At 36.4% G+C, this 23,798-nt stretch overlaps 1 protein-coding gene across 5 annotated transcripts in view; it reads right to left on the reverse strand.

Annotated features, from left to right (window-relative positions):
- The window catches only part of LOC124148802 (paired box protein Pax-6-like), a 61,170-nt gene that overhangs the window by 33,199 nt on the left and 4,173 nt on the right, over positions 1-23,798 (reverse strand). The window contains exons 1-3 of one of the 5 annotated variants that reach the window (XM_046520101.2): positions 20,736-20,823; positions 10,870-11,035; positions 7,347-7,436 (exon numbers count right to left, since the gene is read on the reverse strand). In XM_046520101.2, the coding sequence (XP_046376057.1) occupies positions 7,347-7,436; positions 10,870-10,882 (103 nt within the window). In that variant the 5' untranslated portion in view covers positions 10,883-11,035; positions 20,736-20,823. Of the gene's footprint in view, positions 1-7,346; positions 7,437-10,869; positions 11,036-11,754; positions 12,012-16,780; positions 17,172-20,735; positions 20,824-23,798 lie in introns of those variants that run through there. The other 4 variants (XM_046520099.2, XM_046520100.2, XM_046520103.2 and 1 more) reach the window with 4 other exon arrangements.

Consider the following 23,798-nt stretch of genomic DNA (forward strand, 5'->3'; position numbering starts at 1 on the left):
TCAAGCCTCAACCATTTTGCTAGATGACACAGGAGGACTACTGCAAGTCTTTTAAGTGTAAATAACTAAATGTTATTCGTTCCAATAAAGTTTATGGGGGGATTTAAAGCCCTGTACGATCGGACAACACAGCAATTAAGATATTAGGCAATTTTATGATGCATTTTGAATGACAACTGCCAAATGTTGGCAGAGCGGGTTTCACTTGACAAGGGCAAATGAATCAATGGCACAGCTCAAAACACGGTTATGTCTCGCGGGAATCTCGTAGTCTTCCGAGAATTGAGGGAAGCGTGGAAGAGAACCGGGATTATGAATCTAATGGCATTGCTATCCTACAGACTACTGCTTAAGCATCGCTTGGACTAAATATGGGCTGCACAATTAGATCTGATTCAACCAAAGGATATTCTAATAGTTAAACGCAAGAACAAGATATTCGACCATGTACACAGAAATGATTTGTTCTTAAGGAACCGTTTAAGGTATCTACGTTTGTGAGTTTTGACATACCTTTCAAAACGTTCTGAAATATATGATCTTCATGAAACTAATAAAATAAGATATATTTTTATTAAGATACTAACACTTGTGAGAAATGGAACATATCATACGAAATAAAGCACATCAGAAACTGGCTTCAGCTTGACTCTGTATAATGTTTGTTTCTTGAATAAATTGAAACGCAAATGCTTCTATAACTGTGTCGTCAAACGCAAAACCCATTTCGCAACTTGCAAAACGTAGTAACTAAATCGGAGGACCATATCAGGGAGAAAATTTCAGAGAAAATTCAATTTCGCTTCCATTTCAGAGTGATTTAAACAACTTCGAAGAGGCTTGGTAAGCCACGAACGGGAAAAGCGTCTCTGCGGTGACGCTGCTTAGCTGTCTATTTCCGAGCCGATTCCACCTCTTCCAACTAGTGTAATTGACTTGGGCTTGGCTGTTCCGACTGATTAAGGAAGATTATCCCTGTGGTTCTCCTGTGCCAAGCGCCAGTTTCGATTGGCGAAATTGGCACTCATAATAACAACAACGAGCGGTCATGAAACAGATAGTTTACAATGTTCAACATGATTGTACGGTGGCCCACACCACTCGACAATGATACATCATCTTAAACTAGCGGTCGTGTTGACCAGTCACCACTATTCATCATTCTAAACTGATGGTCTGTAGGCGAAGTCCACCCATATCAAGCACCAAGTCAACTGTGTGGCGAGTCGTGAGAAACAGCTCCTGAAATACCTTAAGCGTAGGACATAGACCACAAAATTTCAAATACGGCTATAACACGTTCAGCAAGACATAGAACGACAAAAACGTCATTTTTTACACATCATCAGGTCTTTTGATCAGTCATCGTCACCCTCCTGCTGGCTTCTGACACATTCTATAATATTAAACACTGAGACCGAACATACTCGTAATAAGATCCGCGAGAGTCTCAATGGGAGATCTTATATACTTAAAGTTGCTACTTACTTGTGTGTACGACCCTCACCTGTGTATAGTTAAATGTGGCATCTAAGAATAAGCAACAAGAATCCGTCTACACCTGGGTATACATTTGTTTCAGCTGCGTCGAAAAAATAGAGTATATATTTATACCATGTGTGTAATTATAATCTTTCCAGTGTTGTATATGAAAGAGATGACAAAAATATCCCAAGAACCAAAACACGTAGAAAGTGTGTACATTTACACCTACTGCATTACCTTAATAAGAAATGTAATATGTGTGATATAAATAAACCTCTAGCGTTTAGATGCTTCATCGCCGAACATATGCTAAGTGGACTCCCAGCGTTAAATGCACTCACTACTCGACTACAAGTGTGAATTAGTGACCGCCGCACACGACTCAATCGCCACACTAATCGCCATTAATACTAATGGTTACAAATGCGGTCCACAATGGATGACCACTGTTGGATAGTACAACAGCTACACCATCCAGTGGGTCCATCGCAGCTGATAAACCCATCATTAATTACCACAGCTCCGCGGCGGTCACTAAATTGGCCTTGCTAGTGACCTCAACTGTCCAATGGTCTCCAGACAGGCAGCAACCTAATGGACAAGTCAACACATTCTTTTCCCAAAACGCCAATTTTCTGCTAATACCAGGCCTTGTTACATCTACCCTAAAAGGGAAGGCCCCTCCATGTTGTTTAATTAACAGATCTCCAAGTCAGTCATTTTGTTTTCTACCATAATATGATTAACGAGTACTAGATATCATAATGAACTCAGAATAGAGATGTAAGAATAACCCAATGTACTTTATGAGTATTTTGTCAAAATGACATAACGTACATCCAGATAACTGCATCTAATGTTCAAATAGAACTGTGAAAGAAAAATGTAAACTTTGACTATTCATCTCTTTCAAACTTGTATATACAAAAGAAACATAATGTCACTTATATGTCGCTGGTGTCACCGTGTCATGGTGAAGGTTTTGGTAATTCTGACCTGTGCTTCTACGGCCCATAAAAATATCGAAATTAAATGAAGCATTTACTAGAAGTGATCATGAACTCGAGCACGACAACGACCCATGTGAAGTAGCTTTGTCTGTGTCTCTGATCATGTATGATGGAAGAATATACATTGAAGAAGTACCACAAACGGCTTAAGGCAGACTAATATCATATGTCAACATTGTGTTAAGTGAAAACTGTTTGAAGAATAAACACATGAGCGCCGCTGTCTTATGGCTGATTAAATTGTTCTCATGAAAATGTGATAGCACGGCATTACAAGAACGCCAAAAGTGTGCCCGGGATAATATAAAGAAAGCAGCCACCTTTTGATATATAAGTTGGATTTATTTCAGCATAAATATTTCCAAAGTGCGACTGTCACAACTTGTAGGATACTTTGTATTATTTCTAATAAAAATGACGCCCTATTTGCCAAAAAGAGTAATAACAGAGCCTTGTCGTGGGAAATAAAAAACCCCGGAATATGCTTTGGGACTTCCCATGCCTAGTTTGGTTAAGTTACAAAAAATAACTTCTTCTGTCGCCCTCTTTGAATTATCTGCTTTTTCCAATGCCATGTCTCTACGAGTGTCCATATGTCTAGAAAATCATCTAAACAAAGTTGGAATTTTTCAAAGGGGAGCTAGTTCATTCTACTGGAGTCCCATAAACCAGAAGCTGAAACCGAACGAACACCGTGTTCATAGAATGCAATTTGTTGTAGATAAACAAACTACAGTTTATCTGCGGTGCCCAAATTGTTAAATAAAAACAAACGAACCGTCAGCAAGTTGTTACAAGGACTCTGTTCCTTGTGTTTTTGATACACTGAAGGACATCTTAGATGAATCTGTTCATTAATTTTCTCAAATATTGTGATTTTAGATGTTATTTTTTCGGAATGTTATGCCAATGTTGCTGATGCCTATGGTTGTGCCAACACATGCTCTGATACGCGCTGCCTTTGAAGTGGGAAATACATGCATCTGGCAACGGTTTGGGTCCTTAGCATCTTTTAAGCATGTTTTGCTACACAGCTAAGTGTCGTCTCGGGTTTTGTTTGAATAGTGTTTAACAACTCGGCAGTCAGGACACACAAAACCCAAACACTGGAAATCAAGCTGAAACAGACGGGAATGATAACGAAGGGAATAAAAACTTCAATCCAGAGACCTCATTTTCCAAAATTGTCAAACATGAATAACTAGTTCTGTAACATGTTCCAGATTCGTTGCAGTTTACGTATTTTCATATTCCAACAATTTGGAGATCAATTACAAAGAAATCTGACGAAACGGATTAATAATAATAATAATAATAATAATAATAATAATAATAATAATAATGCCGCAGTGGATTTGATCATGGATGTAAAATTGAAAAGTAAAAATATATATTTAAATGATACAGTTAAACCTTTTAGTTTCAAAACTTTTTACGAATACATTTATTCATATACGCTTTTTGAAATCAGATTTATGATCAGGAGAAAGGGTTTATACAAAGCTGATCACTGAGCTTATTTAACACTCAGTTTAACAAACAGTGAAAACAGTATCGTGCCACCAATGACAAGTCAGTGAAGTTTCTTGAATTAAGTTTATGTGTAATTATTACATGTTTCCGCTCCACTTGGAGAAACAACATATACTGAGTGCGCCAAGGAGGGCTATTCGATAAGATATGAATCATTTTGTAACCAGCTTTGAGAAAGTTTCTGGTCATATCATTTTCATTACGTATACAAAATACTACTGATTTCATAATACAAGACGCTTTGTTCAAAATGACAGAAGAAGTGATGGTTTTGTGTTGTGTAAAACATCTTACTGTGATTACAATTCCAGCGTCATATCTTATCATCTGTGCACACCAAATGTATATATTACACAGTTGTTACGTCATAACGTGAAATTGGGATGTGCATAAATAAGACAAGGTAACGTCATACATCTATTCATGCCATGTCTATTTTCATGGCATAAAGTACACAACCGAAGCTAGAACAGTTGTAGTATTATAATATTGGCACAATGTTCAAACAGAGTTGAAGCATTATCAAAGAAATAAGTGCCGGTCCTTCTGCAGTAGTAATTACACTTTTCTTTCGGAAATACATCTAGTGACAGATGAATATATTGCAAACGTTCACGGCGATATTACCGATTAAAAGTCCTGTTGTCCTTACAACCAAAACAACTCGAAATCAAACAGGAACATTGAATATTTATTTGTCTCGTTGTCAGGGTTAAATTACGGCTCCTAACGCCGATAATTAAAGACCTGATTGAGGCTGAGAGATACGGCGTAAGATCAATGTGGAGGGAAGCTATTGCCCACACTTTACATTTTGGTGGCAGTGTAAATAGATCACATGGTGGTTGTCAAAGGCTGACGAAGGCTGAGAACCTCAAAGCTTAGACACGTTCACATTTTGAACTGTGAAAAGAAGAATATGATTTCAATACTTATCATGTTGATAATTAATCTTATTGTCAGGGAAAGACAACACGTATATTGGAATAGGTTATAATACACGACAAAACAGTGGTCTTTATAATAACCAGTTGTGTTGATATTGTGAGCGGTTTGGATGTAATGTTATAACACTAAATTGTAAGATATAGGCATACACTTAGCTCCGAAAGGTTGTACAAATAAAAATATCTGTAGCATAAAGGTAACGAAGACTATTGTGAAAGAGCTTCAACACAAGTACGCTTATTTTGTAAGTGTGCAATTACTAAAACATAATGGCGATGTATTCACGAAACTACGGATATGACGTCAAACTGAACATGACCTTTTCCCTTATGTACCCAGTAGAGAACAACATCATCGACTGGTACACATTAAACCACGTCAAGCTATCCTTCGATTAAAAGTCTGACATGACCAATTAGTAAAAATACGGACTTCATCGGAAAAGTATTAAAGTGTGATTAAAGAACTTCTTCCCCCGGCCGGCACTGAAGATCAAAAGTGCTTATGGAATGTAATGAAAAGAGAAAACCGGCCTTAGAAGATTGTCAAGGAGTAGAGGGCTTGATTCCTAAATTACTGAAATAAGCATGCCAGGTAAATGCGATGGGATCTAATTATTTATATGCTAATTTCCGCATAATTTCTGGCGGTTTTAGCTCAGATTGTAAGACATGAGCTTTTGATGTCGACAGTATCATGAGTTCTGCTGAGCAAGCGAGGCAATAGACGGTGGCGAAAAGCGAAAATATTCAATCTTTTTAAGGTGACATATCGATTTTTCTTCACGGAGCTTGGCAAAAAATTCTCTGGAATTCTATATGCCAGGTATGAGACTTAAAATGAAGGAAATATGACAACACCACACTGCTTTCATATAATACCACTCGCATTCTGAACTTTTCTAATTAAAACTGACATTAATTGCTATTCATAAATCAAGGCTTTTTTATCGAAGGTATCTTATCTCATATCTTACGTTTCGTTTAGTAGACAGAGCGCTATGAAATATGAAATGAATGTCGGTATCTTTCACATTATCGTTGAGGTTAAAGATTAAATACTGTTGCTAATCATTGATTGTGGCGAATGCCCGACAAATAACGTCGAATATTTGTCGCAAAATATTGTTCACTGTAATGATGATATGACGCCTTCACATTGATATACTGCATTTTCACAAATGGTAACGTAACACAACGCAGTGAAAACTTAAAACTTAGTCTTACTCTGTACATATACAACTATTATCAAAATATGTAGGGACAGGAAACGGAGTTTTCACTCTATGATTGTTGAACGAGTGTTGTGAATGTGTATTCGGAAACGTACGTATATTTTCGTGAATACAAAATCAACGTTATATCACTTCACCCTTGTTGATTCATCTGGATAAGTCCACGATTTGCACTGGGTCGGTTCGCACATGTATGTTGGTAAAACAATAAAAGAACGTCCAGATGTTATAGCTTCGTTAACAAAATATAATTACATTTCATAGTAGCCTCGTGTAGAAAGAACCACCCCAACTCAGACCGCCTAATACAAACTACGCCATAGATGTATGATCATTAATTATCAAACACATTGATCGTCTAAGCACTAGAAGTAACAGATATTACTGTTGGTGTTAGTTCTCTGATGCATGACTTATGATTAATTATTGAATGTCTTAAACACGGCAGAGTAACCAAATATAAACGTGGAACCTAACAGTTCAGACACACGTGCATGTATGCTTACACAATGCAAGTCCAGAACGCCAGTTTGCTTAAAACACAACTCTAAAGTTTTTAACATTGTCTCGATCAGCATAATTCTGACCGATTTCTCACCAAATTACATATGAGACAATATGTCTGTTGTTGTTCAAATAACACAATATTGATTAATATTCCCTTCTGTGTCTTCTGTATCTTAATCATAAATAAAACAGATCGAACGGATATACTCACATCTACAAATAGTTCGATATAGTTTTCTCAAATACCCGCCTATATTATATTCAATATAACATTAGCTTTCATAAACTGTCTTTATAAATTTGTGTTGCACCTTATATGAGAACCCTCATTAACCTTAACAACAAAAATAAACAGAAGGGTTTCTCCTCTGTCAACATAACTTGATGATCCTTATTTGATGTAAGTAACAATACCATTGTTAAAAGTTGATAATACAAAAATCAAGAAAATGAGAATTCTTTTTAATATTCCCATTTATGGTGTCTGTTAGAAAAAATACAGGTGGCATAATATACAGTGCATTGGCGTATAGTAAATTTAGAAAAGAAGAAACTTGTCAGATATTATCATGCATTATCCAAAGAAATATATGATTCTACTTGATAATGGATTATAATGAATGTCTTACCTCGTTTACGTGTATGTTTCTTAGCATTGCTTCCACTGCCGGTGCTCCCAGCATCACTGTGGTTGGTGCTATTAGGGCTCGTGTCTTCTTCTGGAGAACACAACAAGATATAAATGAGAATCAGAGAAGCTAGGCCACTTCATATCTGCCATATTAGCACGTTGTTCTTCGAATACATAGCAACAATGATAGATAGGACCGTCGCCAGTCTCTGCCAAACGCCAGGAAAGAGGACCAAGACAAGGAGATACACTATAGCCCCAGGCTTTTCATACTGTACACACAGAACGGACGGCTCTTTGCCACTACGGGAGTGAGATCGCTCTTTAGTCTTACCTGTAAGTAATTAATCGGGACAGGTAAACGTGAATGCATGTCTCATCTCCATCTCTGTATCTGAAGTTGGTCGAGACACGTGATAGATTGCTTAAATCCTTCAGACATGTCAACTCTTTCCCTCCCAGCTTATTATGCATATGTGTCTGTGCAACGCTTAGCCCCTACCATGGGAATCTTTTCATGCTATAAATGTGTAAAAAATGAGTATCTCAATAGTTGGAGTGTTGATATCCAGTTCCATGATATAAACGCACTCACACATTCATAAAAATTATGTCAGGTAATGTGACAAAACACGTTCCGCATCAAAATAAATGCAACGTCCTGGTTTGATAACTGTTATGAAATTTGCTTTGAAGAAACCCAATTTCATTACTGTATTAGCTATTATTTCATTTTTATGCTGGATGGAGGCCTAGGTTAAATTGTTTCCCATAAAATGGAATTGTTTGTGACGCTATGTTAATTGAGAAAATTATGGTCAAGATCGATTAGAATGATTGATTGTCGCCTGAATACTTTGTTTACATTTTCACTAGATGATCACGTGATCAAAGAGATGTTTCCAAACCTGATATGGCATTGGTGACAGTTCTGTGAATTTGATTCTAAAAAAATCGATCAAAGCTTCTAGTCAGTCTCAGTGACTTGAAAACATGGAATTAGTGTATGTGAGGGATACACAATATGACACTTACATTTTAAAACAGGATAGCAATTAAATTAGCGTGCCGTCTTAACACGCGTGTACATCTACATGGCCATTACAGAATTTAATTGCCTCATACATCGTATTTAGCTTGCTAGTGGCCTGAAGTTACAAGGAAAGTAACGACTGAAAAGGAAAAGATTACAGTGGGAATGGGAATGTTACTTTTGTGGACGTTACTGCTTGAAAGCACGACATCGAAAATAGAGAGAGAGAGAGAGATAGAGAGAGAGAGAGAGAGAGAGAGAGAGAGAGAGAGAGAGAGAGAGAGAGAGAGCCCGACGAATAGATACACTGGTAAACTAATGCATTGTTTTGGTTTTAACGTTTCACTGGATTAAATAATACCATTAAATACCTATATCTATACCGTTGCTTTAAACCAGATCACATGCTGGCAGTGTTCATTCCTATACTGTATAGTGTAAACACGTCATTTTCATACAGTTGACAGCATATGAAATGATTTTTATTGAAATCACAAATTAATCTTGGAGGATAAGAAGGAAATGACGCTGAAAAATTAACAGTCACCTAATGAGAGCGTCTGCATTTTGTTAAGGCTACCATATAAAACGTTTATCCCCGATCCGAATCCCTTTCGAGATAGCAGCATCCTTTTGGACAGCGCCAGGCCTCTGGTCGTAGCAAACGATAAAATATTGCGGGCATCATTATTCAAAGGATTTAGTTATAATTACAGTCGACTTAGCAAGCGAAATGTTGAAAATGCATGAGCAGGGAGCTGGGATAAGGGAAAGCCCCTTTGTCAATTAGCACTGAAGTCTCACATGAGTCGAAGGAGAACCATGGCTAGGTTCTCCTAACCACCAGTATCGCTAGTCACTCCGGACTCTTGATTTCTATCGTCTTAATTTATTGATGTCGAGAGATCTTTAAGACGGTGTTCCTTCTATTGGCAAGTATTTGGTATTCATTACAATTTCGACACTTCTACAAGGGAGGACTTAACGGAATTCGGACACGGCACTTGCAAATCTTGACACAGATCGGTATCATAAGGACGGGGCTAACTACAGAAATCGTTCAAGTCATAGAAAACCCCTAACTTGTCTCTTTTAGCCATTTGCTACGACAATCCTGTGTTTCGCGTCAGGTCAACTTAATGTTTCCATGTCTGAAAACGTGATCGTACACAGTCCGATTTTATCGGAAATGGCCAATTTCTTCTAACGATTGAATACTGCGTAAGGCGGTGTTGTTTCGTCGCCATTTTCCTGACATCCCGTTGAGTTGGGCGTATGCTATTACCTCAGATTCTACCAGTTTCTCTTCACGCTGAGAAAAGCTTTTCATTACTCCTATATGAATTTTATCATCGTCTTCTTCATACCAGCTGCACTATATAGAAGAAACAGCTCCCTGAATAGCACGGCTACATAGCTATACAGACAATAAATATAATAGAAAATAACTCAAGTCTATACCTTAATCACAGATTTTTGTATTGTTGGAGCCTACATAAAAATGCCCATTAAGAAGGTTTTAACCCGTTTAGGAAAATACTTCGGCCGTGGATGTTCCCAAATTCAAAGCAGGAGTAACGTGTAAACTGTAACTGTATCGTGAAAAACACTAACAAATCGAACTGGATTCTCAACAAAAATACACCCATGTTTACACTTTTAAATGTAATCTCTTTGATCAATGTATGTAACAAACATATTTGTTGTGCTATCATTTTGTAGGAAAATACTATATAACAATTTAGACGTGAAGTAGAATGGTAAATGTACTAGTAGACACATGTTATAAAATATAGTGTTCTGTAAAACATTTTGGATCCAGTAATACTAAAAAATAAAACAATTTATTCAAGATATAAAACGCAGTTCCTTTTCAATCCATATTTAATTCATCCATTGAAATAATATGCTCAATATCTTGTTTATACTCTATTTTTGTATTTTCAGAAATATTGATGTATATGAATATATGAATTAAACAAATGTGAAAAATGAAAATCCAATACTGGTATTCATGTAAATCAAAACATCTTGAAGACATTGCGTGGATCAAATGCTGATTGTGTAAATGAGTAATGCTTTATACGACACTTGATTGTATGGTCAAGATAGATCATGGTGACGTGTAACCTAATTGAAAAAAATATTCTTACAGTATTGAATTACTTTTTATTGTACGTGAAAAGTATCAATAACAGAAAACGTGAAAAAAGAGAAAGTGTTTTACACCTTTAAATCCCCCAGTTTGGTTACATGACAAAATAACCACAGGACTAATATCTCATGAAATAACATGAAATATGAAATTGTGAGAAAAACATCATATACGATTACAGATTCACGGTTGAAAATGGCCGATGTTTACATTTGTCTATAAAAGTTCCTTTTACATTTCGTAATGGTATGTCTGTATATACCACTCACAAGGGCTCGAATTCACGTGGTACTAAATCTATGATTTGTGTATATGTAATAAATGGTGACAAACCTTTCGCAGGCATGGCGTCCTCAAACTGTGAGCTATCCAGTTTGCTTGTCAGTTTTGTCGTCTGCTCCAACAAACACTTGTTCGCGAGAAGATAAATCCAAAGTCGTGTAGTAGTGGTTTACCGGGCGTCCATGCAGTCTCCGGAGGTTGGCCACACTAGAAGGGTCTGGAGGGGGTAAAAGAACCAGTGATTTACTCGCAAAATACCTAAATTATATTGTATGAGGTCACACCTGAATTGTCGTGCTCGGTGTCTGAAATACAACATCCCGTCGTTCTAATCGCTTGTAATAAACATGGCCGACGGGAGGAGATCGTCAACGCTCACGGACCAAATCAGATGCCGTTTTCAGCCTTGAGGGAGTTGAGAAAGATTGGGCTTCAAACTGCCTGTATCGTATGTCCTCTGTTCTACACTGTGCCTACGCAACGGCTCATGCCCAGGAGACGATAATTCCTCTCTCACGCTAAACCCACCCTCGGGTTGGTCGCTGAATGTTAATAATTACCGGATTATATCAACAATTTGTCCGCTGATAAGCCTGCAAAGGCATAAGCGCTTGTTGTGCAATTTAGGACGCAAGGTACGCTCAGCATTTGGATATTATTAAGTATATTGGGAACACATGTGTTTATGTCCATACCTGGACATATACATAACAGTCTAGTATCAATAATGTCATTCATTCATCGGCGAAGCCACCCGAAATGCTACAACAAGTCTCACATCATTATGAGAACGGGTCACAGAAAAAGTGCATCGTTGAATATTGTCCAGAGGTGTTGAGTCTGGCTGTCCAGTGGTCGTGTCACGCTGTGACGAAAACAGAGCTAAGTGTGACTTGTCACATACTTCAACAGCTAGATAGACCGAGGCTGACTTACATTCAGGCGAGACAGTGTATCAGTTTGACATCAACTTCCTAGGAAAGGTGGGCCACGCTAGCCTGGGTGTCCATCCTACACTATATCCCTAAGGGTAGGAGGAATCCCGTTCAATACAGGGCACCCGTGTATGTAGTAGTAGTATCACCTCCATGCTATAGTGCTATAGTGTCTCAGATCGTGGGTTGCCCCTCTACAGCTAAGGAGCTGATTGGCCGGGGAACAATATCACTAGACTTCTCATGAAAGCGGCAGTCCATGCAGGCCAATCGTTCACGCTCGGCGTTCTAAGCTCAATGGAACTAGTTCGAGCTCTCGCAAATGCGTTCAAACTTATCGTGAAATGCAGACGACAATATCTACATATCCTTGGTCACGAAAGAAGAAGAAAAACTAAGATAAAACGAGGAAGAATGCCTACTTCACCACATAATGAAATCGATGAAATGGATTCCCGACTCCTAATGCATTTCCATGTGAAATTGGATTGTTGTTTTTTTTCTCTCCCACAGTGTAAGCATAGGATTGTAAGCAACAATGAACATCACCAAATTATGCGTAATGTCTGTTTCACAATTGGCTCAATGTTTGTTCTGTATATAGTTTCTAACACGTTGTTGTTCTGACACAAACAGTGTTATTGATTGAAATGAACATCACCTTGATCCTATTCAGAAACATAGTTCTTTTATGCATTTGACACTGAAAGATATTTTCTTGTTTCATTCAAAGCATTTCTTGACATTTATGAAATTTGCATACAAGTGCATGCCATTTTATCATAACTATTCTGAAAGGCATCTGCTCCCCGACAAAAAGATATGTTTCTCGTCAGCTGAAGTCGACCATTTATCTGTGTCAGCTATTGAATATCATTTCAGACCCACAGAGTATCAACAAATATGAATTCAGAGGGACGTTTGTGTGAGGATGGTATCGTGTGATGTTCATAACAAATGCATACAACGTATTGGGTAATGGAGTCGACGCAATGTTCTGAGGCTTCCAGGGCCCAACTCCACCACCAAACCTTTACCCCGGTCACGGTTGAGAAGGGTACAATCAATCCAGGATAGGTTAGCCTATAATCTATACACGCAAATACTAATAAAATAAGAAGAAATAGACTGTGAATACAAAGTTTGGATGGTGGAGAACGTCAAGGGGATTTGTAGTGCTTCACGATGTGTCTGTGTATAAATGATAAGGTACATTGATCTGGCTGTCAATCAATGACTAGCAAGGATCTGCATAGTAATGACCTCACCGTGCATTTCACTGTACCTACTGCAATATCACGGCATGCACATTGTTGCCTCACAGCGATATACAGGAATGCTGGTTTGATGGTATAGTATCTTATATAAAGAATACGGATGCTTCATTTAGCTCTTTCAGTTGTACGAGTGGAGATTCGGTGGATCTTAATGTGACATTTTGAGCTTCCTACAGATGATACTGTTTCTTATTTTTCTTTTTGGAAATGCAATATTAATATATCTCACAACAGTGGGGAGAATGAATGAAGCGAAATAAGCAAGTTTAGTGTTATTTGTATGTGTTTATGAAAGAAGATAATGGATGATGCTCAAGTCAACTTAACTCAATTTAACTCAACGATTGACCAGTGTTGTCCGCACTTGAAATAAATAGTTCAAGATGATACAGCCATTATTGTCTAGGGAGACACAGACAAATAAAAGATTAAACGACTTCGCTGAAAATTGCCATAAATTCTTTCGATGTTTCTGTATAGTAATCATTCATCGTACTAGAAAATAATTTTGCCACAATGTCGTCTGGAAAATCTTAACAGCATGATAATATTAAGATAACGATTCATATTTTGACACCATATAGTAAATGCTAAATCATAAGATATGTTAACAGTTACGGTTCGATTTGGTCATATCCATTGGGATTAATAGTAAATATGAGGATGGATTAGGATTAAGGATCCAATCAAACAGGGCCATTTACTGAGCTTAGAGCTGAAGTCGAGGTTTAATCCAATAAAGACTTTACAAAAGATACATATATACATATCTAATTCCTTCAAGTGAATATACACCATTAGCGATTGTGACAAATTGGTTTTGACGCTTGAGTTAATGCTCGATTGGTAGATGATATATTAAGAGACTATTATTATCTGACATTATTGTAGAGTTGGGCTATCTGTTAATACCATGCAGGTGTTATTTCAGATGAGTATTTGTGTTAGGAGAAAATAAATGTAACATATAAAAAACCAGGCTATGTTGTCAAACAGATACTTTTTATCATCTATTTGCATGAAGCATTCAACATATTTAAAACATAAAGTACCGGTATAATTTTCAACGGAATATAAACACTGGCTTTGAAATGGACTTGGACTGTTTTCTCCATTATTTTGCATTCTTGCAAAATTCTATTATGTGCTCTTGAAAATTTATTCATTCAAATCCTTAACCAAATTTGAATCTTCGTGTTTTGATTATGCGGATGGTTTAGAAAATAAAACACGAAAATTTACACTAATCATGGTTTTGGATTACATGTTGAAAACAGGCCTTGATTACTTGATAGCCATAAAATGGCACTCGTCCCTCTATGTTAAATTGCAAAATCCCTGAAATTATTGGTTTGAAAGTCGTCCGTATTATTTTTGTAACTAAGACGCCTAACGCGAGTTGTGACGTTGACAGGCACACCAGATGGGGCAGAACTGTCGTAAGGCAACAGAGGGGGAAAAGAGCCTTAGGCACATACTCCTTACTAATTTAGGGGAAAGTGTCAGAGATTTACTCACCTCCTTGGGGTCTGAATCATTGGGTCCCAACAAGTTTAACTAGTACTCTCTTTGTTTTCTTGTTTCAAGATTAATCATGATGATATGTATCTTATTCACTGTCTGTATCATCTTCGCTTTCTATCAGTAACACCCCTGATAAGTGTTGACATCGTTGTAAGCACTTATTTACTGGATTAGTCTGGTAGGATTAGGAAAAGGAATAGAGGCGTTTGCCTCACTTGTAATAGTGTGGACATCTTTACAACAGTGTATTGTGGGAACATGAATTGCGAATTTATAATCGGATATTTTTGTACAAATATTTTCCAATATGCGTATTGACTTACTGGTAATGGATAATATTATGGGTGGTGTATTATATGATATATTTTAATTTCTATATCAAGGTAGGTTTTGAGTAACTTTGGAAGAAGATTTGACAACTTTCGTCACGTTGATACTGAAATATTGATATTTACTCGGGTTTTGCTGAGACAAAATATTTCATCAAATGTTGCTTGGACAATCTATAAGGAAATATGAATATATCTCTATTGTTGAGTAGTATTTCTTTATGTTGTAATAGTATTCCGAGTTTAAGCAGATTTTCTCGGATTTTCCTTATTCCTGAGCTGAGCTTTTCATAAACCAGATTTAAATACTGACAACACATCATAACACTTTCATATAATACGTAAGAATATGTGTTGCTTTGAGGTTTTCATAAACGGCACGTGTGTACACCAACTAATCTTTTAAATGTAAATAACAGTATTAGATATGCGTTTTGTTTGGATTTGGTATGAGATATTAAAACGGACTTTTGGGCGACAAAACCATTTCCATAATCATAAGAACTCTCTGCAAAAAGCACAGTCCTTGTATGATTCCGACTTTATCATAAGTATGCTTTTATAAATCACTATCAAATAGTGGTGATACCAGGTGTTCGCGAAAAGATGAAGCATTATTACAGCAAGTATATTCTTAATAGTAGGGCAAGTTCCTATTCCTGCGGCATGAAGGTAAGGAGGGCCAGATATGGAGATTACAGACATTTATCACCGCTTGTAGCAATATACTAACGATTAAGCGAGGTCTTGAAAGGCTATGCCTTATCGTTACTGATAAATATTACGGTAAAATATGATATGCATCTTGATGAATGATTTGTGTCAATTTCACGGATAAAAAGATCATATTGCTAACGGGGAAACTTCTTGCAAGCCGTCTTCTGCATTTCCCGTCTCCGCTTTTGGAAGAAACCGCTCCAAGCGAGGGACTTGCTTTTGATATTGAGTGTTTGTCGGGTTAGTTGTGAGCGTCTTGATTAAGTCATCTTAATTGTTGCGGTTTAAACACTTAACGGACACTTAATAGGGTCTTTAGGGTCGAAAACCTTAATCGGTGGGAGCGATTAAGCAACATCGTTCTGGAGTTTATTTACATGACAAATGGAAATATAAACTTTGTAATGTTTATACGTCTGCCCACAACACAAACCAAACAAACATCATATCATTCAATACTTGATATGTATTCAATCATAATGGTCCTCAAATGCCAGTATTGATTAATGTTTACCAAAGAATAATTCTATCTGATCTAATAGTTGAATATAAATAAAGGAATTTGGGCAAAGTTCTTTCAAATTAAAGGAATTGTTATGAAAATAAATTGTACATTCAGAAAAATTTTGAAGTGTTGGCGGTGGGTTATATTTAGACATGATAATGTTGTGTTATAACTGTTCCTAATATACTGTTCTATTTCAGTGTGATCGTTTTCTCCGATTGAATAAACAACATGCCTCTAGGCGTGTATTCATGCAGATGCACATTACAAAGAAACATCGAGTATAGCAATCCATTCGAATAATTTCAAACATTATTTACGATGAAGCAGTCATAATGACAACATAATATTTACATGCAACTTTTGACAAAAGTCGGTATTCCGCTCCGATTCCCGATCTTTCACAAGGGTGATATGTCTTTAAACCCTTCATTAACTAAAGTGACAAGGCAACGACTGAAAGAATAGTTAGGAGATAGTGGAATTAATATACACATATTTTATACAGTACGAATGATTAGGCGGGTGTTGAAGTGAATGAATCCTACCCAGTCTCAAGGAGTGCACATCGTCGTGTGTCTATGTGGAATGAACGACATTCCCTATATGCGAGGAGAGTGGCGAACATTGCCATGCATTATCAAGGAGGAATTATGCAGCAAATATTGTACATACCTTGAGAAGGACACAGACGTCTTCCTTCAAGGGTCACTGCACACTTGTCCACGAATCTTAAGAAGGTCCTTGCAAGTGTGAAATCGCTGACTTATTTGCCAGAAAACACAATTTTGACAGAATGTTGCCAAACGTTCGTGTGAGTGTTACGTAGGAAGTAGATCCGCGCCGTGCAGAGTTGGATGGCTTAGTAACCAATAGGCTGTGTATATGCCTAGTCCGATGTGTGCACTAATACACTGTCAAACAGTTGTCCACTGATTTGACAACTGAGGAAAAAACTCGAATGAGGTGATGCAGAAACGTATTCAAGTGTTAAGCCTTAATGCCATCCGAATGCCATCTCCATCGGTTATAGAAGCTCCACTAAACCCGGGGATAGCCTTTCGTTTCATCGACTAAATTCTAAAACACATGTTTAATAAAATCATGCAGTGGGCGGAGCCTTGAGATCTTCGCGTGCAGTGACTGCCACAGTAACTGGGGGCGTGGCCTAACATCGACTACGGATCTAATGACTATGCTGAGGCGAAGGCTTCTGTGACACTAGACCTCCGTATACGAGTCAGCCGAAGCGAGCTGCGATCCCGGAGCTCATTACCATAAGAAGGCGGATCGCGATTAGCCAATTCGAAAGCGCTCCGCCCACTTGTGAGAGAGCTCGGCGAACAGATCTCGTTTCGAGCAATCAGATCACTCTGTCAATCACTTGTCAACGTGACAGCTGGAGATAATGGGAGGATCTAAACGCTGGCGATGATCTGATCATTCGATGCTATTGTCGTAAACATTACAATAAAACATTAATTGAGGAGTAACGCTAATAGCAAGGACCTGTTTTAAACCAAGGCTCAGTTTACCCTGAATCTGTGCCTTGTTCAATAGGTTCCAAAACAGGCGTAACTGAAGAGAAGCAAGCGGTAAGAATAGAGTGCGTTTATCTTTAAACACTGCGGCCAAAGAAACCCCCTCGCTTCTTGTCCATTTACAATGGCAGTCTTACACTGGGTTGGCGAGGCCCCGAAGGGAGAGATCGAGAATCGTGGATGAGAAAATAGATGCTTTGTAAGGAGACGGGAACTCAACTGATCCGGAACCCCCGTTTGGTGGATAGAGGCTTGACTGCTTCATGGCTGTGTCACGTAATCCCACGGCCACAATATTGCCATCGTATGGAAATATCCGGGCTTAGGACACTCTACCGTGCTATTAAAATGTCCGCACCATGGTTGAGATGTTTGGAAGCTTGCTGGGTAATGATAGCTGGATTTCGAACTGGACTTTGGTCAACGCAGTAATTACTAGTATGGGGCTCCAGCCCAATGATTAAATGCTGTCATACCCACGGGAACAAACCGACTGATTTGAGGCTCTAATGTTCACGTGAAATTTTAACATACCTAGTAGAATTTAAATGATTTCGTTAATCGTTGGGGTCGTTTGCTTCAGTAGAGATAATCAAGAAGTGATTCAGAAAATTTACATGGATAATTCTAGAACTATGTATGCATTAAAAAACATTACTTTCAAAGTCATTTTCTTAGTTTATTTTTGTCTTTTCAAAATAACATGTGAGTATTATTATGAATAGTACCCACAAACCTTATTTGATACATTTATTAGGTGTCTATTCCACATTTATCAACGTAGATCAACGTAGCATCAAGGGCCATCTGTTATATGTAGATACGATATTCACATATAACTGATATAAGAATAAATGAATATATCACATACAAACATAATACCACACAAACGATAGGATCGTTGACGAAAATAAAACCTGTTTCATTATAAAACAACTTCAAAATTCATTCTGATCACAGGCTACATTGGCGATAAGTATTTGATAGTCACAACCACAACATCACTGTAGCACGCTTTTAATGTTCGAAACATGGAATTTTAACCAACTCAAAGGACAATCTAACTATCACTGTACACATTCATGTAAGTTTGTCTATTATCAAGAAAGGATTACCTCAAACTACATAAGCTATATCCATATTGCAAATAAAAATAATTTCACTGAAAATTTCAAGCTTTAGTTACTGAGGTTTATGACCGAACTTATGAATAAACAAATTTACACTGACAAAAACAACACTTTCTCAATGTGAGATTATCACGGGCATAATCGATTAATACGTATAATTCTTCTTAAGTATAATCATGATATGCATTTGTACATGTTAAATTGGACGTGGTGGAGGTACGTCAATTGTAACGTACCACAATTTTAAGAAACGTACACAGTACCTTAATAACATTAGTTACTTACACTGCCTCATGGGCAGTATCAGAGAGCTACTACTGTCAGCGCAAGATGATATGTAGTAAGCAAATAGTTTGGTACACAACTCGCAAAAGAGACATTTACAAAATTGATAATTTGAATTTAAATCTTAATAAACAGCTATGTATATAATTACATATTATTAAATTATAAATGTTAGGACGTTCATAGCATAGTTTGAAATAAAATAGATAACGTTCATGGTTCAATATCTAACATTGCTAAACGATTGTGTCCTGGACATTGCAAAATAAAGAAGTATAATTAACATAAAAAGGTGTTATCATCACCTGATGAAGGAGTAAGCATATACTCCGAAACGTGTTCCTCATAATAAAGAAGTTGACATCCATACATTCTCTTCCTTACGTGTATCACTTCTAAATGGTTTAAATGCGGAAAATGAAAACAAGGTGAACCCACACTTGTTTACATGAAACCCAAATACATAATTAAACTACTTCCAATAGACACAATTGAACTACCAGCGACAGCAAAACGTGAGGGTGTGAATAAACATAAAATGGTAAAATGTAAGATAACAGCACACTCTTTCTGAACGATTCACTATCACCTATGAAACGAGGAAACATATTGCTGATAGAATCGCCGTGCTTGAAACAGCTACATCATGTATTCATGTTTAATTTGCATTTTATGACAGAATAACACAGAAAATGTGGCACATCTGTCTCTTAAGTTCATTCCCAACTTTATCTCCGTCATTATACAATAGCCGCCATATGTCGGATCAGATACAGCCACAACCTGACGTGGATGTTCTGATGTCTGTGAACTGTGAATTCGATAATGTTGTCACTCTATGTTTACAAAGTTACAAAGCCCACAAAACATGTATCATAATTGAAAATATTTTGCCATACAATAGATTTTACACACAACACATCCTATGGGCTATTCTGTTTTTCAATTATATATTAAAAACGATTAATTATATACTGAATGGCTGTTGTAAATAGTTATTAAGCGTAACACTGTTTGGTATCAAATATCAAACCGGTTAATATAACCTATTCATAATTTATTGCTGATTTAATTTTCCAACCTGACATGTGTGGGTAAAATATTTGGCTGTTAATCCAACTTTTCTGAACTTTCCGTAAATGAGAAATACAATATTTACAATCCTATTGTCTATTTGTAGGTTACGTTTTAAGTTAAAACAATGAATTTAACATTCTGTAATGGATCTCCCTCCAAATATATGATCCAGAAGAGAAAAAACTAGGAACAGTGAAATAGAAATCTTCATAACAGATATGTACGATCTGATATTTGTACACAACAAAATCAGTGACCTACATGTTACCTCATACAATATTTACAATTGACGAATTAATTCAGCACACCATTGTTTTACATGAAATTGGTGGTGTATTATTTACATAAAAGCACAACATATTAATCTAATATAAATACATGGATTTCACACATAGACAAAATATACGTAATAAAAAGCAATTTGTAACGTTTTTCATACTCTAACAACGATATTTCCTTTTCCGTGATGTATTTACAATGACTGACATTATCTAAATGCATCCTCACGTACATATGGCATTAACACATTTTTAATTCAAGTTTACATCAACTGAAAACTGATTGGTATATGTTATCGTAGATGTTCATGTAACTTACGGCATTAAGATAGTATATCTCCACATTCACCCTGGTCAATCAACGCACGAAGAGAGAAAACGTATACCAAAGGCAATAAACGAAGCCACTTACATCTAACGTTATCTTTTACCACTGGCTATAAACTGTGTTTATGTTTTGCAAAAGCTTAAATAATACATTAAAATGCAATTTCATATTATCATATGTGTTACATTGCGCTCTCTCATAGCGCTTTCTTCGGCTGGCAATGCTCAACCACGAATCGATAAGTTACTTGCGGTCCTCAATCAATAGAAATGACATGTGTCAATCACGCACGTAATAATTAATGAAGATGATGTAATTATAATAACTCCACCTCCTGTTGAATCCTCCCTCCATCTACGCCCACTACGACGCCATATACGGTAATGTGTAATCAGTGCCTCGACCAAGCGGCCACCATCGCTATTGTGCACGAGCGCGGCTACAAAATGAGTTGGAAGTATCGCGTTTTACGCAGTATGGGCCCTGAACAATAACATCAGCCAGCCTCGCTGAATTTATATGCATATTTTCCTGATGGCCGTATGATGCTTGATGTCAGTCATCAAAGAAATCTGACTTAACCGTGTAGGTTAGCAAAAAAGTTGTTCTAAAGTTCACTACAAAGGTAGCTTAGTACATGACAGCTCAATCAGTACGAAATTCACACATAAAGCAATGGTAAGTTTGATAGAGGCTCATAGATGCATATTTCTAATTTTTCACGACATTTATTATTTATTTAGTAGATACATAACATAACTTTCATAAATAATTAATTTTACAAATGTAAAAGAATATATAAATTATAAATAGTTTGTACTGATAACATGTGTGATTTATTACTAATAACGATTCCTCAGAAAAGTCGATTCAAAGTGGCGTAAGTGTAAAACTGTTTTCATTTTTACTTATCAAATTGCTATATATAAACATTACCATTTAAAAAAAAGGGGAAAACAATAAGATATTATTTTGTAGTTTGGGAGCAAGGCAAAAGCGCATCACAAATTCAAAAACAGTCACAACCTGACGGCATGCTTTTGATATTTTAATATGGGTTTTAAATATTGGTGAGGGTTGACATGAGCACCGATGCCACGGTGTATCCTAGGCACAATTCTTATGAAACTTACTTTTAGAAAATCAAATCAAATACGTTTATATGTAAAATCGCTTTATTTTTTACGTTATTTTAAATATTTCGTTTTCACTGATAATGAAACACATTGAATATCCTAGACTTCTCACGCTGATCAATTGTCTAATATACACAGAGTTGATTAATTAATTGAAACCCACTGAAAGGCGATGGTCCCTGAATTCTTAAAACAATATTTGTACTCTACATTATACATTTACTATCGTGATGGATTCAACGGATATAAGCACTGTTCAAAACTTGTGTACATAACATGCATATTGTATATCGTGCATTAAGATTCTGTCACACTGTGTACGCTGCAATATTGAATGCGCCTATAAATATACACTACTTGATGAATGAAATATTATTATTAAAAAATATGACACTTTTCACACTGTTGACTTGTTCAAGTTTTTTACGTGAAGATCAACAGAGTTGAGGACGAAATGTGAATAGGTGAAGAGAACAAAGTTTTATTTGCGGATGAACCTTTTTATAACAGGTTTGTCTTAGCCATGTTAATTAATGAGGAATTGTTGAAAGGCCGTTTTTCATTACGAGTATTTTGATATAAAGGGATTTTCTACATAGTTTGATAGCAACTTCTTAGAAGCTGCCGTAGATACACAATTAATGGATAACAATTTCTTTTATAATGCTATAAAAGTATAACAGAGACGTTGTTATCCCTAAATTGTCTCTATTTTCTACTTTTTTACGTGTCTCAACAGTATTAATTTCCAAATTTCCCTAATTTACTGCCTTCTCAGATTGTTTTATGCATTGTTCGGTATGTTAAAGCTTGATATCGTAAAGGTACGGTAACACTGTATGCTTGAACATCGCCAGCTTGAATACACAGTAAACCATGTGAACGTACTGTCGATACGTCATTACTTAGGGTGTATCTTTGTTCGAGTTTCGCAATACAGTTCAGCAACTGAAGGAAACAAATGATGAGGTATTGCTTGTAACGAACTACGGTTACAACGAATTTAAACCGTCTCACCGATTCTCTTATATCTGTCCGAATGTACTGATATAAAAGACCATGCACGATTAATACACATTTTATTGTATAGAAACTATTGAATGCAATATTTCGTAATGATGATAATATGAAAATATCGATAATTGCTTAACTGTGTCCACGAACGCTTATATTTGTATTTAATTAATAAAACATTTTATCACAACATGCTTGTTTGTTAGCCAAACAAAACGACTTTGAGCAATATGTGCAATAATCTACATTATGAACAGGTATACAAAATATCTTTTGATCATTTTTGACTAATTTTTGGAGTGCTAAAGGACATATTATTTTTACCGGCAAATATGTTAATTTGTCTTTTTGAAAATGCCTCCTACATTCATGTATAAGAATAGATAATAAAATAACACAATATATAATAATCGAAAACAGACGCTATACTTTGACAAAGAATAGACAAAATATTTACATGTGTAGCACTGATTGCGTTCTATTCGCTTGTCTGTCAAAATCAGCAGATGCTTATCATGTTCCAACACTGTTACTCACAAAGGATTTCAATTGTTTCATTGTTAAATAAACACTAAATGTATTCACTTGTTTTCATTTGAATGAGTACTTTCGTGTTGAAAATTACTCTTCTTTGAAGTAATTTTAAATATTTTGTACGGATCCATACATTCCTTTGAACAAATATTTCATTTTAAAGTTTTACATTTCGTATTCAAATACGTTTTGTTGCTTTGCGCCTTCGCAATTGATTTCCCGTCATAATTAAATTATGAGGTCCTGTTTCTATCGACCAACCTGAGAACCGTTCTTTTCTATAAGAATCCATGTACAGATATTCTCTATATATTTTATGCCACACTGATTTATCAGAAAGTTTTCGCCATTGATTTCTACTAATATTCAG

The sequence above is a fragment of the Haliotis rufescens genome, unplaced genomic scaffold, assembly GCF_023055435.1.
Source record: "Haliotis rufescens isolate VD_foot unplaced genomic scaffold, xgHalRufe1.0.p SCAF_6, whole genome shotgun sequence".
NCBI classification, from domain to species: Eukaryota; Metazoa; Mollusca; class Gastropoda; order Lepetellida; family Haliotidae; genus Haliotis; species Haliotis rufescens.